We start from the raw sequence: 19,521 nt of genomic DNA, 5'->3' as shown, positions 1-19,521 counted from the left end.
CCTACTTTTGGTTGTTGTGGTAGGAACCGCTGTAATTAAATGAATATCTGAAACAATCTAATAACTATGGTGGTAATAATAATAGAAGTTTTTAAAAACTCTACAACTAATGTACATATGGAATTAAAGAGAATTTTCTATTATTTTGTGTAGTATCTACCCAAACCAGTGTTGTTTTAGCTGAAGCCAGACCACATATTTGTGTGCTCTTGGTCACCACTTTCTTTCTTTACTTTTTCTTTACTGTGTTTCTAAATATTTTGCATTTTTAGGTGGAAGCAATTAAAATCACATGACAAAGCTGACAGAAAAAGTCTGTGTGATTTAATTGCATTTACCTGTCCCCAGTTTGCTTTGGGGGAACCAACAAACTGTTGACTCTGACAAGTTTTTAGGTTTATCTTTTTGTGATCACTCTCTACTGTAGTGCATTGTTTTAAAGAATGGCTTTGTGTCAACTAAAGAGGAAGAGTGTCCATTTAAGAATTTATCCACAGCAATGTCCCTAGGGTTGATTTTGAGAAAATTTACTTTATTAGCAGGGATTTCTGGACTTGCTATTTTTCTGTAGTCATGAAGGGGAAAAAAAATCCTAAATTATGTATTAATAAATTTGCTGAGGAAAAGGAGACATAAAATATTCATGCTGTGGTGTAAAAGAGGTTCAGTCTTTTAGAAAAATAAGGATGGACTAAATGCCAGGACTAATCATAAAGTCCACTGTTCAGGATTGATAATGTACATGTATCTGAAAAAGAAGTAGCTAAAATCTATCTATTTCCAAAGAGAAAAACAGCTGATCAGCAGATCCTAAATAGCTGAACAAAGATATGTCCAGAGACTGAATCCATGTAGGTCAGAGTAAAACCAGTCATTATAATTCTTCTTGGGTTTTCTGTCCCATGATGGTTAATCATGAGTCTCTCAAATTTCAACAATGTCTTATTAAGTTCTTCAGTTCTGCTTTTAATTTGAAAAATATCATCATCTTTTCCAGACTAGTCCCCCTTGCTCCACTGGGTCAGTGCATAAGTCTTTGTTGTGGTTGATTCCACTGGCAATAAAACTCATCATGTAGCATTGTGCTTTCTTATTTAAATAAACTTTCTTAGTAGTACACGAAACATGACTAAAACTTAGCATTATGATGTTTTAAGCTTGATTTTTTAGGGAATTTTGTCTTTGACTCTTATAGAGTCAAAAACAGATTTGAAAGTTAAAAAAAGAGCAAATAACTGTAACAGAACTGAGAGAAGCTGACTTTCTTTTCCTTGTGCTGCCTGTAGTGGTGTGAGAGGTATGAAAAGGGGGGAAAAATATTTTGGTTGTTTTTTTTCTTCCAGAAATATGTCTCTATCTGGAAAGTTTTAATTTTGTTTTTCTAGTTCACCCTAAAGGTAGGACAGAGTGCTTATCATCTGATTTGCTTTTGGCTAACTAGTAATATATTTGCTTTCTGCCATCATAAACAAGGTTTGAACTTCAAGCCTCTTGCCTGCATCTGTCTGATGAAACCAGAAAGATCAGGGAAGGGTTCAGTTCCATATGTAGCAATGCGAACTCCACATAAAATAGCAAAGTATGCTTTTGACTGCCTGTAAATGGGTCCTTGAGAATTTGCACCAAATGACTCCAGGTTACACTTTTTGATATAACTCTGCTTTGCCCCTGTGGGAAAAGAGAGTAGTCATTAATAGACAGCAAGCATGATGCATTCAGAATCTGCAGAAGGCCACATGTGGAGAAGGTTTATAATCAAAACACATCATTACTCATTGTGGTTTTGCTCAGTCCATCTCACTCTAACACCTGGACTCCAAAGCTAAAAATTTCTGCTTTTGACATGTTACTTGGCTCTGTTCTCTCATGGATATACTATGAAGTTTGGAAACCTACTGGGCAAAACCAGACAACATAATATTTTTCCACGTAAAATTTGGACTCCCCAGTATCTTAGTGCATGCTGAAGAGAAAATTACATTGCTGTGAATTCAAGCCATTCATGAGGGGGAGAAACCCATCTGTCTGACAGGGAGCAGCAAGGGCTGGCTGCTCCCCAAAGGATGTGAGCCAGGAGTTGAGGGGAGACGTGCATGGGCTGTGCCTTCACCAGCTGGTGATGAGTCCTGCAGGCTCTGCTCCCGGCAGGCACTACCATGTGCTCCGACAGGGTCCTCTGATGCACCCAGACATGGCAAACTCTGAACCAGGGTCAGGATCCCAAAGAGATACAGTCAGGAGCAAAAGTAAGCAAGGCCAGATTGTTCCTCTACAGGTTTCCAGTTCAGTTTTTAGTGTTCAGCCTGTAAGACATCATTTGGTCACTAGAGGTTACTGGATCTCCAGTAGGGGCCTGAAACAGCATCCATTTATCTACCTAAGCTTTCAGAGTTCACTGTTTAGTGTCTGGGGACAAACCTGCCTTCATCATGATTCTTAAGCCACAAGTCCTCCCAGCCCATAATTCAGCATCCCATGTGAATACACATCTCTGTGTTCTTCTCTTATGTTGGGGAAATAAATTTTGGAATAGGAGTGATGTTGAAGTGTTGGGCCAGTGCTTGCTGAGGGAGACACTGCTGTTCCTGTTGCTGTCAGAGCTTACACGTCAAAGCTCTGCACTGGTTGGTGCCAGAAAATCAAGGCATTCCACTGACTGGTTGTCCCTGGGGTGAGTAGTCCAGTATAAGGGCTTTGAATTACTTGCCTAAATACATGGATTTTATTCTTCTAGGGAACCTAACAAGCAGGTTATAGGTTAGGAATTGTCACGTTTGACTCGCAAGTTAGTAACAGGGCCTCTAGGCTAGCCATCCCACAGTAAGAAAATGTTGCAGTGAGGTTCTAGTGATGATCTGAGCTCTTACACCTTTCTTTTTCAGAAGAGTTTTAGGAATAGATAGGGACAAAGCCTGGAAATTTTTCTTTTAAAAAATTAAAATTCTAGGTTTTCTGATGGTGAAGGCAGCTTTATTCTCTATATGTCAGTGCACTGTTGTAAACTTGTTGTAGGCAGACAGAACAAAGCAAACTTTGTCTTCTGAAAATGGCATGGCTAAAACGGGTACAAATTCAAAGTCAGCTTTGCATTTTTTTTTTATTGCTTAGATGGAGATCTTTGTAATTCATTTGAAGAATAAGGCAAAATGGAAAATAAGTTATTTTATCTTTTTCTGACTTTTCCCTGCTTTTCTGCATATTTTTAAAAATACTGTGGTAAATGTTACTCTATGGAATATAGTATTTATTATAAATAAAACAGCTGGGCTTACTAAACACTAATTAAAAGTCTTACTGCATTCCAAGTGCAACTTTTCATTTCGAAATGACAACAATCTGCACATGGAGACCAAAGAAAATGGAGAGGCAAAGACTGACAAATTAAATAATTCTGCTCATGGTTTTTTGCTTGCTGGCAATGGCACATTGAGCTTACTTCATCCAGCTCTGTGCTCTCTCAACTCACGTTGAATGAGAATGGTAATTTTCCTCCAGCTGCATGGTAGAGTCAAATCATAACTGTGTGGCTTGAGAGTTTGCCATTCCTTCAGTATGTCCCACAATACACAAGCAAGCCTTTATTTATGGTGCATGGATTATTTAAATTGTTTTTGCAAAGCTTAGAATATTAATACAATGCACACTGTTTTGCAAAAGGTTTGTAAAAGCACCTGCACACACATGGCAGCAAAATCTAACTTGTATCTCAAATCTAACTCATTTATATCACACTCCCATACTGGCAAACAGTGAGTAAAGCATTTTTCTGTTCTGTGAACTCTCTGGAACAAGAGTGCAATATACTTAAGCTTGATTATTTTTGTCTATATAAATTCTGGTGTTCCTTCCTAAAAGAATAACTCAGCAGTTTGTCTCTGAAGGCAGGCAAATAGAAATATTTCTAAACAAAGTTATGCTAAAAGCCAAAGCACTGGAAGAAAAGTTATGATAAAATCTTGGAAGTATGGATTAAAGAACTATTGCAAATGGTATTGATTTCTGCTCATTTCATGGTACCACTTAAGCAGCCTCATTCAGCAGGAGTCCTAGTGTTTTTCTGCAGTATTTAAAGCATACAAAGGCCAGAGAAGAGTTGGATCTTTCTCTGGTGGCCTTGCTAGCTAAAATAACAGAGGAAATAATCATTGTTCCCCCTTGACATTTATGTGGGGTACCAAGGCACGGTGAGATTTATTGTCTTGTGCAAGATGACACAGAAACACAGAGATACATGCCTGGATTCAGAGCTGAATGTCTGTCTTCCAGAAGTTCTATTCTCATCCGGTGTCCTAGACTTGAACTTATCCATTTGGGAGATAAATAACCTCTGATTTTGGAAGAGAAAATTAAGCTGTGCAATGGGTACAAATATCACTGCTATCTAAGTGCCTCCTGTTGGATTCAGAGCATCACTTTCATAATGCCAGAACTGGGTCTTCAGAGCCTTGACTCAAAGCTGGTTTGTTGGGATATGCAAATGAACAGAAGGTTTGTCTGCTTGGGAGAGTATTGCACACCCGTGGCTTTAATGGAAAACGCCATGTTGGGTTTGTTCAGACCTCTCAGTAGGAATGGAGCAACTGCAGTTTTGTGGAGCTCTATTGAAAGCATACGCAGAGTAAGCACTTTTTCCACAACCTAAACAGCTGCTTTTGAATGCATGTGTGTTTCTCTTACCAGGATCACAGCAATTTTAGTTTCGAGAGAAAGTATTAAAAAGAAGAGGTGAGCCCACAAACTTTCTCTTGCACTCAGCATGTCTATAAATATTATCCTGAACTGTTGAACTAGAAATTTATGGTAACAGCAATTTATACTTAGTTAGTACTTTGAGGGTTTTTTCTTTTAAATGGTTCTTGCTCAGCCCTTGGTTTTTATTTTTATTTTAAACACAGCTGTTTGTGCCTTGTACTATCTGAGTTACCTCTGCTAAAATGTTATTAAAAGGTCTATGTGTGAAGTTAGGAAAGCTTATCAATTTCACAGATTATTACAGGGTAAAAGAATCGCTGACAGTTACTAATGAGAAGCTGATCTTTTTCAGTAGGATTTTCTACAGAAGTCTGAGTTATTTAAGGCACAGCAAGTTGCACATGGTGGAATAAATGGTGCAATGGGAAATGCCAGTTGTTTAGGCTGTCTGATGTGTTCATATCTTCATGATCCAACACTGTGTTTTATATCTCTTCATAATCGCACCACTTTTTAGTGAAGTTCGTAACAAATGACACTTCATGCCCAGTGTTTTCTCAGCCCTACCAAGAAGCACTTACAAAGCAGTACACATAACTGAAGAGAATTTTTACAGCCTCTCCAGAGCACAGCCTCCTCCAGCAGTCTTGGTCACTATCAGCAGATAGTCATTAACTGTGCAAGCAACCCAGCAACAAAAACCAGTTTCAGCAGTTTCTGTGGCCATGGCCAGACTCCTAAATTGCAGGAAATAAATCTTGTCTGCTTGGAAACTGATAAAGTATAGGCATGTTCATTCAAAGCACATGGTGTTTGTTACCACCTTACATTTCAGAAGTGGATTGCTGCCCTAATTACCAATTTCATAGCTGCAAACATATTTTCCAGTGGCTGTGTGTTTTGGGCACAGAAAGAAAGCAATTTTTTCTCAATAATTTTCCATAATAGGTCATGCATACAGTGTACACTCATGTAGATTTGTAGAGATTCCTTATCTGTTGATAGCATGCTAAAAACAGCATCCCCAAGCTAGGAAAGTATGAGGCTCATTTGGTCAGTGATATAACTGCTATAGGAAACTGTAGGGCCACTATTATTCAGTGACATATGAAATAAATTCTTGACCTATTAAGACAGAAACTTTACATCAGTAAGTAAAAACAAACAAACAAACAAAAAAAAAAATTTCATTCTTCCAGAAATAATATGCAATGGATAAATTATATTTTGCAAGTTTTATTGCAATAAATGATGAACATTCTCTTGGGAAAGGAAAGAAACAGTGTGAATTATTATCTTTAAAAGTGACTGCCAATTCCAACCCCAGGTATTACAATTACGAAGGGACTGTTGTTATGAAAATAATTGATGGTGTTTGATTGTGCTCCATTCCTGTGGTGTCAGCAGAGTCTTTTGACCAGATGATGTCCCATCTCAGGCTGTGGCTTAAAGCATCTGGATTCTGTGATGAGTTCTGTGAGTTAAAACACCTAAATGTTTATGCTTCTCCTGAGTGGGGACACAGACACATTTTGCTAATGACAGAGCAAAATGTTAGTGTTCATTTCACCCCGTACTTGCTCAGGGAGCTTCCTCCTGCTTCTATGGTGTCTACACAATCATTCTCCACCTTTCTGAATTATTCCTGGATGAAGGATGAAGGATGGATTCACAACTGAAAGTAAAAATCTTCAAGGCTTAAAAGTTCAGCTTTTTTTTGACGAGAAGAGGGGATAAAATTTCCCAACTATTTATTTTTAGTGTGTTAAACTGTTTTATGTTTCAGTCTTTCTTCTATTGCTGCCACATAAAATTTATGAACAAAAGTAGTGGCAAACACCGTAAATCAGGCTGTCCTGCTGAACTGGAAATGAATGAACCACTTTTGTCCTGACAGCTTTTCAAAACTTTGGTCTGATTTCTCAAAATCTTGTTTCCCATAGCAAAGATTGGTGCTGCTCTGAAATGAACACCAGTCCTATTAGGAAACTTCTGACATGCTCCTAAACTCACTGTTACTGACAAAAAGCAGCTGCTCCGTCTACTAATATTTCATAGACATCCTGACTCAGAATCACCAAAATGGGAACTAGAAGAAGGATAGCGAGAGAAAATTTTAGGGACTTATTGGGCTATGTGGAGCAATTAGCAAGAGCCTTATTTCCATTCCACAGCCACAGTTCTTTCCCTTTGAAATCCCTTAAATTTGTACTGCATAATCCTAAATGACCCTTTACCATGCACAGAGGTCAGCTCTTTGCAATTTTTTAGCATTTTAAGCTATTCAGCACCTCATAAAATCTAAAACTTTTTAAAAGTTGGACCATGGGAAGAAGTCTTTGTCTTTGCAGTTTGCCTTTTCTTTTCTTCTCTAAGGAGAAACTTAGAACCAGGGAAAACTTTCATTAAAACTGATGAGAGTTTCACTCAAGAGAGGGCTGCAAAGTTTATCTTCACTGTTGTGTTGAGAGCTTTTGTACTTGCCCTGGCCTTTGGAATCTTTTTGGCCCATACTGTGTGGCAGTACTGAAGTTATTGAGAGCTGACAGAGTCATTTCTTATTGTATTGCTCACATTTTCCTGTGGTGGTGGCTTTATTTCTCTTATTTGTAACACTATTTTGCATGTTTTTTATTTCACTGCCAAGGCTCTGGACCTATTCTGTCTGGATCCTCTTCACTGTTCACTCAATACTGTGCACTTTGGTATCTGTATACAAACACATTCAGTCATTGTTCATCCTGAGAAGAGCAGTGGCCCCCCTGTGCTGCATCTTCAGACTTTGCATTGATTCCTCCAACAGCAAATTTCTTGGCAGGGAGGAAATATGGTCAGATCATTTCATCTAATAGTACTAATATTGAAAGCTAAGTTCCTTTAAGTGTGAGTTAGGCAAAGTCTGAGTGTCTCCATGTCTCAGATCCTCAGGTATGAATTGAAAGTTACGCTTTGTCAAGTGACAGCTACCACTACCTATTTTGGACTGGAATTATCTTCAATTTCTTCTACAAAACTCAGTTTCCTGCACACTCCTACTTTGACAAAATGCCAGAATGTTACCACTTTATGGAGACCTTGTCATCTTTGTGTGCCAGGACAGCATCTGGGTGGCACTGGAGGAAGTAGCCTAAGCTTTCTCCTAGACTTTATCCAAGGCATTTATTTGAATTGGCGGCCTAGAGAAAGGCTTTTTAAAAGTGGGCAAAATCAGACAATGACTAAATACAAATATAAAAAGGATCTTAAGATGGACAGAGATTCAGTCTGCCTGTAATCCCATATAAAGTTCAGAAAACTTGTACTTCCAGAAAAGAAGGTGCAGGTGGACTCTATGGGTGGTTTGCATGAAACTCTCATCACACACCTAGTTGCTACAGGTCAGCTGGCTACAGCGTGGGGAGAGTAAAAAGGCAGATGCTGCTGCTGGTAGAATGATTTATGAAAGCTGCATCAGAAAAGCTCTGCCAGTCTGAGACAGCAACAGCTGTGTGAAAATGCCCCCATTAGTGCAGCAGAGGTTTACAGCCCCTGATTCAATTGCTGATTGACATCCCAGCTCCACAGATGTGTTCCACTATGCAGTGTGTTCCCTTCATGTCCTCTGTACAGGAAAGGGGAGAATCCATCATGGCACAGTTCTGTATTTCAGCTGACTGATGTTTCAGGTTATTTTGTGGTTGTATGAAGACTCCTGTAACAATGTTTCTTTAAAGCAATACAGTTAAACTTATTCTTTAAATTAAATAAAGTCTAATTTAGGAAAAGCACCTGTATATGTGATTAGTTCCAAAAGACATAAATAGGGCTTAGACATTCTCTTAAGAGCTGTTTGATGTTTGAACTTGGATAAACTCAAGGCAGCTTGACACCCAATGCTACTCTGAAATTCCACTTGAGTCCTTCAGAAAAAAATGTAAGACAAATGGACTTATCAAGGTTATGGTACCTGGGACAGCAATGCTTTTTTCACACAGTTTTACTCTGGTGACCGAGCATAAAGCCAATACTCCGTGCACCTCTGGGAACTCTTGACACTGAATTTTACAAAAAAAAAAAAAAAAAAAAAAAAGTTTCAATGTAGAAGATTGAAGAAGAAATTATATGCAGCTGCTGTCTGCTTTTCAGTTAGCAGACCATGTCTTCCATGGATAGACCATAAATTCTTCGCTGCTGAGCACCATAAAAACTGATTCCCCTAAAGACCTGTGGTAGTATGTGTAGTGTTCAGCACCTTTGCAATCTGTAAAAAGGAGTTGAAGAATGTGATACTGAATAAACAGACTATGCAGAACTGCTTTTCAAGAGTCAAAACTAAAATTTTTGGGGTGCCATCTGCAGAAGGATCTTGTGTTTGGTGCTTGGACTATAAAGTATCAAATGCCATTCGGCGCTGATGAGTGCAAAGTAGAAAGATAAAACACATCCTAGGTTTACAGAAAGACCATTGGTTTTTCTTGTACGTACAGTAGGTAATGCTTTGAAGTGAGCATGTTTGCTCCTACTCTGTATTCCATTTTTGCTTCAATGACACAACTGTGGATTTTAGACTGTTCTGCAGAAGAGGTAGGTTTTTCACTTTGTTTGCAAAGTCATAGCTAAGTCTCCAAATATTTAACTTTTTCATGTTTCACCTTGCCAGGCAAGTTCTCTGTTTTAGAGGCAAGCTTTTAAAAGGGATAAACTATTCTTGAGGTATGGTTTGTGAGTGTTTAAAGTCTCAGAAGGAGCTTAACAATGTATCATGTCCACTTCCCTTTATCAGGAACATCTGCTGTTCATTTGTTAAAGCAAACTGCAGCTTGAGCCTAACAGAAGCTTTGTTACAAGACTTAAAAAGAGCTGCACTGGCCAGAACCATGTTTCCCACCTGCATTAACAGTAAAAATTAAATCTAAATCAAAATATAGCACCTATTAGGTGGGCTGTAGCTACAACATTCATATTGTAGTCTCAACAGATTTATAGTACATCTTTGTTAAGACTGACATTAAGAGTTCACAGCAGTATGGAATATTAGAAGGAGAAGCAGCTTTTTTCTCTAGTTTGAGAGAAACACAGTTCTGTCTGCATGGACAGAGTATATGATACGGTGTAGCATCCTCTGCTAAGTTCCCTTCACAAGTCTTTTGATCAAAGTCCAGGGCCAAAACCCATTGGCTCTTGATTCAAGTGAAATAGAGGGCTCTGGGTCTCTGATGACTATAGGAAACACCTCTTTATTTGTAGGACCTAGGATGAGCCACATCCACAGAACAGCTGCTATTGCTTGGATTGAATCTCTTGGGGCTGCATGAAAGCCTTCAACTGTATGACCTTCAGATGAGCCCATCTGATATGTAACTTGCAATAAAGACAAAAATATTCTATTTTCGCTGATACCTAGAAAATGGCAGAGAGGCACACTATCCAGATTCTACCACATTTCAAGTCTGCTATGCAGCATTTTTTCCTGTATCTTCACTTCTTTGATCACAATTACACTTGCAAGATGCTATTCAATGGCATTTCTTCTGCTGCTTTCTTGATACAATCTGATGTTAAGTTCTAACTCTAAGTTTTGCAAAAAGTGCAAGCAGTTTACTCCCCGCTGGAAATGAGTATTTGGTCTTCCGGGTTTGCAGGCAGCAGAATAAAGGTCAGATTTTGTCAGACATTCTGAGTAGTTTCCCACATCTCCCTTGACGTCTCCTTGTAGTGACTTCTAAGGATCTGCCAAAAACACGTTTGGGAGCTCAGTGGTAACATCTGACAGCTCTGTCTGAGGCTATCCCCATTTTATCGCTTTGCAGCTTCTGATCTCTATGGCCTTTTCTGAGATGTAGATCCCAGAAATTACTGGTTTCCTCCTGAAGATGGGCATGGAACAGAGAATAGGCTACAAAGCTGTCGCAAGCTTTCCTCAAATTCTGGCATTCCTTAATGTTATGATAGGCAGGCAGCCATATTAAGCAAAACACCTGCTGTTCCTTTAAAGGAGGTGACTGCTGACAGACATCATCTACCAACCCACTGGCCAATTATTCTTGGAAGTTTATTGCTTGCCCAATCCACTATGGATGTGGGAAATAGTTTATTCTCTTCGGCATTGCAGGTACCTATATGCATTAGAAAATATTCAACATTTCCCATTACTTCCATTCTTCATTTATGACTTTTTACCCAGGTGATCCTAACTTTGTTTTTGTGTTGTTTTACTGCTTCCAGACACTACAGTCTGACTGTGAATGTACTAACTACACTACATGCATGTGAATAGATAACTTTTCTGTCTTTCAAATATATATCCAAAATCAATTGTCTTTAGATGTATTGAACCACCCAAATAAAATTGATTCTTTCATTCAATGATTCAGAACTGTACACACATTGGTCTTATTTCTGGACTTTGGGGAGTTAAGGCAAGGGTAGTCTCTAGAAATAGCACAATTGAATGCTGTGTGCTGACAGAATTTGTATGTTTTAAAATTCTGATTTCATGGGAGAAGGATTGTCTCTTGAGAGGAATTTTAGCCGTTAGTGAATTAATATTTCAGTATATGAAATCATCTCTATGAGGGGAATTATTTTGAATAGCAACTTCTTAACAGCTGTAACATTGCCAGTGTTAGTACGATTTTTGACGTGCCTCTCTGTATATGATGTAATCCAGGGAGATTTTGCAAGCCAATAAATCCTTTTGATAGCTGTCTTCTTCCTGATCTCATTGCTGTGTGACCTTAAACAGCAAAATGGGACATTTATCTAGTCCTTAACATCAAGCACTGAACACCTCAGCCAGTACAATGGATGTAGTGCTGGAATATGTCTTGTAATGTTTTCCATCACTTCTAATAGTCTTTAGGTGTTACTGTCAAACTGAGCAATATTCAGTAACAGTACACACCCCATCAATGTTTGACACTTACACTTTGGTTTACTGTAACTTATGGCTGGCTCTTTTTGGGTGCTGTGGGGTTGTGTTCATTGTTGACCTCACTGGAGCCAGCACCAGTTATTATAATGCAGAGTATAAATTTGAAGGTAAAAGCATAAGCCAAAAGGGTGCATCCCATTACCTTAAACTGCTACTGGACTTCCATGGACTTGTATTTTTTTTATTTTCTTTGGGAACCTAGCACCATCCCTTTTCAATAGCAGTCTGTCAGACCCTGAACTCTGGGAGCTTCACACACCACAGGTTCTCTCTCAGCTCTTTCCCCTTGCTGTTCATGCGCTGTTTGGCCTTACCAGACTTTTCCAGGAAGGCTCTAAGCAATTGAAGGGTCCAGACAAAAACTCAAAACTCGTGTTTGTGCTAATACAATGGTTATTTGCTGCTTGCTGTCAATTTTCCACTCGTTATTGTTGTAGAGCAGGTAAAGAGAAGCTGCAGCCTCTCTGGGATTGGCAATACTCCCACAGTCCAAATTGTAAATAAGGGTTATAGCATGCTGCTGCTGGGCATTAAATAAGCAGATAAATTTCTCTTTGCTGTGGATTTATTCAAGGCACATGTTTTTAGTGAGCTCTGGAAAGGTTTGGAGGGATATAAAACCTGCTGCAGTTCTGGAATTGATCCATGAGGATCAAAATCTGGTAACCGGTGATTTGTTTAAGGGTCCCTGACACTTTTATGGCAAGACCATGTATTTCAGAGAGGGCTGGCTCAGTTTGAAACACATTCCAAACCCAAACCTGAAATAAATCCTTGCAACAGAGCAATCCTGTAAACTTCTGCTTTCCCATTATTTCACTTTTGACAAAAAATTAAAGGGAAAAAAATCATACTTTGGGAAGAGAATGACTCAACTTTTTGCAAGGAAATGGAATGCTGATTGTCTGTGCTTGCAGTTTTTGGTGCAGCATTTCCTCAGTGTAGAGATGGGGGTTGAACACAATAATACAGGCAAGTATAAAATAAAGACACAGAGAAGAAATGGGAAAATACTTAATGTAGCCTCAGCCATGTGATACTGGAAGGACATACATAATGGTCTACCAGAGCCTGAAGGGTCAGCTAAAAATGGCCTTGTGTGGTCCAAGAGAGACTTAAGAATATTGTAAAATAAAATCGAAAAGGAAGACGGGTATTTCCCATTGTTCTGACCCCAACTGTTCCCTGTTACAGGTGATGGAAGGTTAATTCTTGGGGTCTTTGTAGCTGGGTTGCACAATTCAATGAAATCACCAGAAGATATGATTATGAACTGGAAAGACCAGTAAATATATTAGGTGATGTGTAATTGATGACTTTCATTTGCAGGCCAGAATCCCAGCAGCTTTAAGCAGATGTGGCTAGACTAATGCTAGTAAAGAGGCTGTGATGTGAAGACAGAACCACTGAAAAGCTGCTTCTGTCTTCACATCAATTGAAGTGCTACTCTTCCATTTTACTGCACTGTAGATACTTGACACATCAATGTGAAAACAATTTTGCCTCAAATATTTTAAGTAAATCTTAATATCCTGTGAAGCTAAAATGAGAACTAGTTACTCCATTCTAATATATCCTCTGGCTTTGGGTAAATCAATGAATGTTTCTGTAGGTTTCTTAATCTAGAATGAAAAGACAGGTATGAGGGCATTGACAAATTAATAGTAAGAAACAGTTATTTGGTGCAAGTCACTTTCTGTGACAGTGAGTACATCGTCAACTACCTGGAGTTACAGTATTGTAACAATCTCATATTGCTGCTTCACAACTCCCTTTTTCTGGAAATGAAATGTGCTGAGAAAGATATTCCTTGGGGCCTGTGCTCTGAGTAAGCACTAAATCAATATGCTGGGGTAGGGTGAGGGGTCTGGGATGAGAAGGAGCTAGTGTATATCAGAAAGCACTGGGAAAAGACATGGCCATAAACAGTCTTAGAAAAATGCTGTGGCATTTTTAAAGAGAAATCAGCTCCCCATTGTGCAGGATCCCACAATTTGTACTTCATGGAACATGGCTTTTTCTTAGTCAAAGATAAACTAAAAAGAATTTGAGAAATTATACCAGAAGTGGAAAGTTTCTCCAGTTTATTCAGCATATTCAGCTCTTGGCAAATGTAAATGTCCTAAATATTGAGTAAGTAGTGCCAGGGAGAAGAGGTCACCACATCACTGGCAAAATTAATTTGTCTGGACTAATATACCAGGATTTAAAGGAAAGAGAAAAAATTCTGACAGCTGTAGGTTAAACTGCAGCAGATGAGAAACCCAGCTGGAGTGAGGTGGGGCTGGATTAAAAATGAAAGGTTTTTAAAGAAGAGAGCCTAAGAATGAGTAAGATTGGTTGGTTAAATATTGTAAATTGCAAAGTAAGTGCTGCACAGTCAGAGAAAGCACAGCTGAAATGAGAATTGGAAACTGAGAGGAGAATGCTGGGAGGAATTTGCCCAAGCCACAACCAAGCCTTCTTCACTTCAAGACAGATCATCAATATTTTGCCCACCTGGAGGTTGAAGGGACTTCCTGCTCAGTTGCCAAATTTTGATATGTAGTTCAGAAGACAACATTGCCTCTTTCCCCATGAGCAAACACAGCCACAACTATAACTCATTCCAGCTCATCTTGATTCACTCAGTTACTTCATGACTCGCAGGCAAAGGATCAAAGAGTTGGGAGATGGGGAGCTGACATATCAGAGGGGGGATAGGAAAGGAGTGCTGCAATCAGGAATTGTTATGATGACTTGGCAAGCATGCTAACAATTAACACATTCTAAAGTGACCCTCAAAGAGGATGGCATTTCTCACAAAGCAGAGGAGGAACCTTTGCCTGAGTAGTTTTTATTTGGTAGAAACTGGTGTATATCTGCTTTTCTCTCTCTCTCTCTCTTTTTTTTTTTTTTTTTTTTTTTTTTTTTTTTTTTTTTTTTTGCAAAAGAAAGTCACAGATCCTCATCAAGTTGCAAGAGCTCAATTGCAAATCAAAAATTCAGTTTTCAGTTACACCAGCCGAGGATCTGCCTGTAAATCTGAAGGCATCATTAATGCCATAGCAGACAGGGATATACCAGTATGGTTGTTTTTTAATGAGAACAGGACTTGTTCATTCTGCTGAAAATTTTTATTTTGGGTAGACCAAAACTGAGTTGTATGTTTGTGTGACTATATGCAGGTGCTTATCGTCCTCTCCGACCATAACATGAGAATGACCCTTAATGATGCTTTCTCAAATTTCAGCTCCTTATCTTCTACTTTTAAAGATCAAGAAAGAGTTTGGTATGTGTCTGCATTTTTTGCCTGTATATTGTCAGGACCTACAATGTCTCAGCACACTTGAAAACTAGACAGCTGCGTACAGATTCACATTATAAGCCCAATCCTTGGCAACCACGCTAGAAGTATTTGGTCCAACAGCCTTGCACCCTTACATACTCAGAGGTGTAGTAGCATTACTGCCCTTTTTTGTTTTTCTGAGCAGTAGGGACCCAGGTGTCAGGATTTTTCATTGGCAATCTCACTGTGTTTTTGCAGAGAAACCATTCTAGTGGGAAATTTTCCTGCATGACTATCTATCTGCCTGACTACTCTTATGATTTTAAGTTTGGCTTATCCAAGAGTTTTTTTCATTTCATTGTCTTCTGCCATTTGGCTTGCAAAGAATATGTCTTTAACAGACATATTAAAGAGTTTGTCTCAAGAACTTTCCACTGCACTGCTAAATGTCCAACATTTCTTCCTGATATCATCATCTGTTAAGTTTACCTTCTTTCTCCACTGTCTCTCACGTCTTTCCAGGTCAGAGGCTACCCTGAGCCACAGATCACATGGTACAGAAATGGGCATCCTGTCCCAGAGGGAGACCATTATATCGTAGATCGCAGCATCCGGGGCGTGTTCAGCTTGGTCATCAAAGGTGTGCAGGAAGGTGATGCTGGCAAATACTCCTGTGAGGCTGCAAATGACGCTGGGGTTCGTCAAGTGACTGTGGAACTGACAGTGGAAGGTCAGAGGATTCTTATTCTGTTGTTTTGGTGATTATAGTTTAAATAAAGGAACAAGGTGTGCTAAACAGTCTGGCTAAAATCACAGATATACTCACGTGCCTTCTCATTGATGCAAGGTTCATTTGCTGCATTTCACAGGTTAAGACATTGTGCAGGGAGCTGCATGTCTACAATTAGATAAGGTGTGAGTTCTGTTTCAGGTGTGGGTGATGATGTGCAGGTCACAAAAGTCCTAGCTTTAAAGACTTTGTTCTAAACTTAGTAATTTTCGTGGAAGCCACCACTCAGGACAGAAACTGCTAAACTGCACGCCTGGTTGTAATTGCATGCTTAATGTCACACAGGAAACAGCCAGGATCAAACCCAGGAATTTTTAAGAGCACATCTGCATGTTAGATAGTTGCAGACTGCCAAAATTCAAAGAGTGACATAAATCCAGGCAAAGATTGAAATCAATTGTACTGCTTCTCCTCTTGCAATTTGGTCACGTCAGAGATCTGTTGAATATCAAAACCTCTCAGGTCACAACTGTGTTGAATTCTTGAAGAAAAGGAAAAATCTGCAGCAGTCCTGAAACTGTCAATATTTGGGTTTATTCAGAGTCAAAAACTCTAATATTCTCAGAGTACGTACTGAAATATGCATAGATCTGACATGATCCTTACGCTGTAAAGTTAAGTAATTTTTTTCCCCTTATTTTAAGTTGGGACAACTTTATGAATGACAATATACATGGAAGTGGAGGATTTTTTTTTTTTTAAGCCGTTTTTATGTCAGTTTTTCTGATCTGGTTTTTGCTACAGTTCAAAACAACTTCGGAGCACCACCCAATGGCTGAATTTCTCTGAGTTTAAGTATTATATGGTCTTTGTTCTCAATTTCCTTTATCCACAAAGATAGCAAAGCACTTTTTCTGTTCTCTGCAAAGGTAACCACGTGGGGCTGCCTGCTGCTTGAAAAATTAGTGACTGAAACATGATCTACTCTTTCCATGTGCATGGCTGTCCTGTGTGACAGCGATGTGGGCTCTCGTAAGGCCCTAGAGCAGGTGTTTTTTCACAGCCCCAGAGCTGCACGGTGGCCGCTGCGGCTCCGGGTGTCCCCCGGGTCGGGCTCGGAGCGCAGCAGATGGCGCTGGGCTCCCGCGGCGTCTCCCTCCTGTGCCGTGTACAGCAAAGGTGCTTTGGGCTGACACAGGACTGAAAACACAGCCAAGTAACAGCTCTTTCACAGTCTGAAAACCTCCTGCTGTCTTGATTTCAAGCACTGGAGCACTGAAAATTAGAAATTGGAAAGTATTTCATTCAAAAAAAGTATTTTTTAATGAATAATCTTTGGCATCGTTACAGCTGAGGCCGGGGGTTACACAGGAACTCTGCTAAAGCTTGGTTTTGAAATTGGAGAGCCTTACTTTGAACTACAGATGACATAACCTTTTACTGCAGGTGTTGCATTCCTCATTTATGTTTCTAACCTGGAGAAATGCATATTTTACATAGTCTTTGTTATCTGTAATTCCCAATGGGCTTGACAAAACTTTTGACTTCCTGTCTTTCTGTCCCGTGCTTACAGGAAACTCCTTGATGAAATACAGCCTGCCATCCAGTGCCAAAACCTCTGGGTAAGCAGCCTACTGGCTTGGATATTGTTTAACAGACACTCAACTATATTTTGGTAGGAAAACAAGTAAAATTACTCTTTCTAAAGATCTCCATTTACCCCGAGTGGCCACTGTGAGAGCTGCCGGTTAAGCAGAATGGCTGAGGCAGTCAGGAAGATGCACAGCTACTGCTCCAGCATACTGACTGAGGAATTAATGTGGCTGAAAACTGAACATCCTGCTGATACCTGAATATTGCACCCTCCTCTGCTGTAATTTTGTGCCCTCTTCTCTGCTCTCTGATATTGAAGAGTCCTTCCCCACAACTTCCATGAGATGGCAGTATCTTTTTAAAGGCTGAGCAGATACTGCTTTAAGAGTCATCAGTAAGAAATAAAAGCAACTGAAATCAGCATTCTCACACAGAGAATTTAAATGTTTCCAAGCAACACAGTGGGTAAACTGAAGTCCAGAAGAAATGATTGTTTTGGTTTGGAGTAACTTTACCAAGAGCAGGTTGATGGGATGATGTAAGCTGGCACACTAAAGCCTGCTTGTACTTTCTGCACTTCAGTAAGCAATGACAATTACATGAATGTCACTGTTTTGAAAGCCTGAGGCCTGATTCTTCCAACAGCTGAATTAATTTCTTTATAAATACTTTGAATTTAGGCGGAATTTTCTCTGACTTATATCTCTGGCACTGAGTCACTCTGGATATAGGCAAAAATACATGTTCTGATTATGTTAGTGATTAGAATACAGATAGTTAAAACTGGAGGTTTTAATTTTGTCGTTGATATGGACATTGTTTATAATTGTTTTTGATTTTAAAATTAACGGATTACAACAGTGAAAATGGTAAGTAAAACTGAGTAATCAGGAAGGCTTTTACATGATAAATTCTCTATTTCAAGTGACCTACAGGTATACCCACAGGATAAATAATCAAAACAAGAAAGGACAGTTCAGGTTGCTGTTAGATTTTGTCATATACTCAGACTTTACAAAGCACTATCCTAATCCATTGCATTGCATAGAGTTAGAGTGATTGCCCTCACTTTTCATGCTCCTGTGTTTTCCTCCTATTCAGTATTAATAATTCTATGGTGGGAAAAGGGAAAAGAAAAACAAATTACACATTTTCCTTTGTTCATGTCTAGGAAGCAGCCATAAAGCTGCAGGCCAGCTAGTAGTTAATTTTCTTTTAATATGCTATATGTATAGATATATAAATATAGACTCACTACCTAAAGATGGTTACTCAAAGACTTCTTTAGTACATATTTATGTTCTTCTTGAGTGGTAGTGTGAGGGAGATGACATTCAAAGCTATCAGATATTTAATTATATGATAAAGTGATTTTCATTTTAGCACGTTACAGTCATGCTTCTCTCAGTACTTTTTCGGTCCTCTTGTCCATGTAAATATTTTCATTATGGTATCATCTCTTGCTTAGAAACCTCGAGCTGCCAATATGGCAACGACCATGTCCTGGCAGCACCTTGGACTAAGGGGATGTGGCCTCTGTCAGTATCTGACACCTGGTAGAAATGGTGAGGTATTGACACATCTTACTTGCATGTGGTAAAAGGCCATCTGGAAAAGAAGGCCTTGAAAATGGTTCAGTTTGCTTGAAATTAAATGTTAAAAAAATAAAAAGAAATCACCATCTGCCGTTTGCTAATGTGTCTTTGTTGTACCAAGGCCTCAGAGCAAAGAGCGAGTGTGTTCCCTTTGACATTAACAGACCTGAAGTTGCACCTTTTTGGGTTTTTTCATGCTATAATGCTGCTTGATGTTTCATGTTTTATAGTTGTGTAACTGTTTGCAGTTTTGGACTGCAGTCACTGATGCCACTTTAGTTTCATCCTTCATGTCATTTCCCAGCTGTGCCAGCCATGTAAGTAGAGCTGGGCATTTACACTTAACAGTAATTTACCGGGGACAAGTGTACTTTGTTTTAGTGCCCTCTTCACATTTGTTTTGATAATATTGTAGCAAGTGAGGTTACAAATAAAAGTCTTCCCCAGAAAGTAAAAGTCTTTTGCCCAGACCTGGTAAAAAAAGTATTTACCAGGACATGTCAGGAGTGTTGCCAAACCAAGGTCCTGATTCATAAATCAGAAATTACCGTGTCAATTGCGCTCAAGAATGAAACAAATTACATGATAAAAACCTGTGAATGGTAAACAAGTATGCACAAATAAACTCTTAGGAGGCAACTAAAAAACAGAAAATGGGAGAAACTAAATGCATACAGTGTTTCCTATCTTTTGGTTTGCCCAGCTCTGCTTATTAACAACTGAAATGGTC

The 19,521-nt window shown here is 39.1% G+C and overlaps 1 protein-coding gene across 1 annotated transcript in view; it reads left to right on the top strand.

Moving 5' to 3' along the window:
* MYLK (myosin light chain kinase) overlaps positions 1–19,521 on the top strand; it is a 197,323-nt gene that overhangs the window by 61,631 nt on the left and 116,171 nt on the right. The window contains exons 3-4 of the mRNA XM_066190273.1: positions 15,396–15,603; positions 17,177–17,225. Coding sequence (XP_066046370.1) covers positions 15,396–15,603; positions 17,177–17,225 — 257 coding nt within the window. The remainder of the gene's footprint in view (positions 1–15,395; positions 15,604–17,176; positions 17,226–19,521) is intronic.

This window comes from Chamaea fasciata, unplaced genomic scaffold (genome assembly GCF_029207755.1).
Source record: "Chamaea fasciata isolate MVZ Bird 193981 ecotype frontalis unplaced genomic scaffold, bChaFas1.0.hap1 SCAF_8, whole genome shotgun sequence".
NCBI lineage: Eukaryota > Metazoa > Chordata > Aves > Passeriformes > Sylviidae > Chamaea > Chamaea fasciata.
This window is presented reverse-complemented; position numbering and strand designations above follow the sequence as displayed.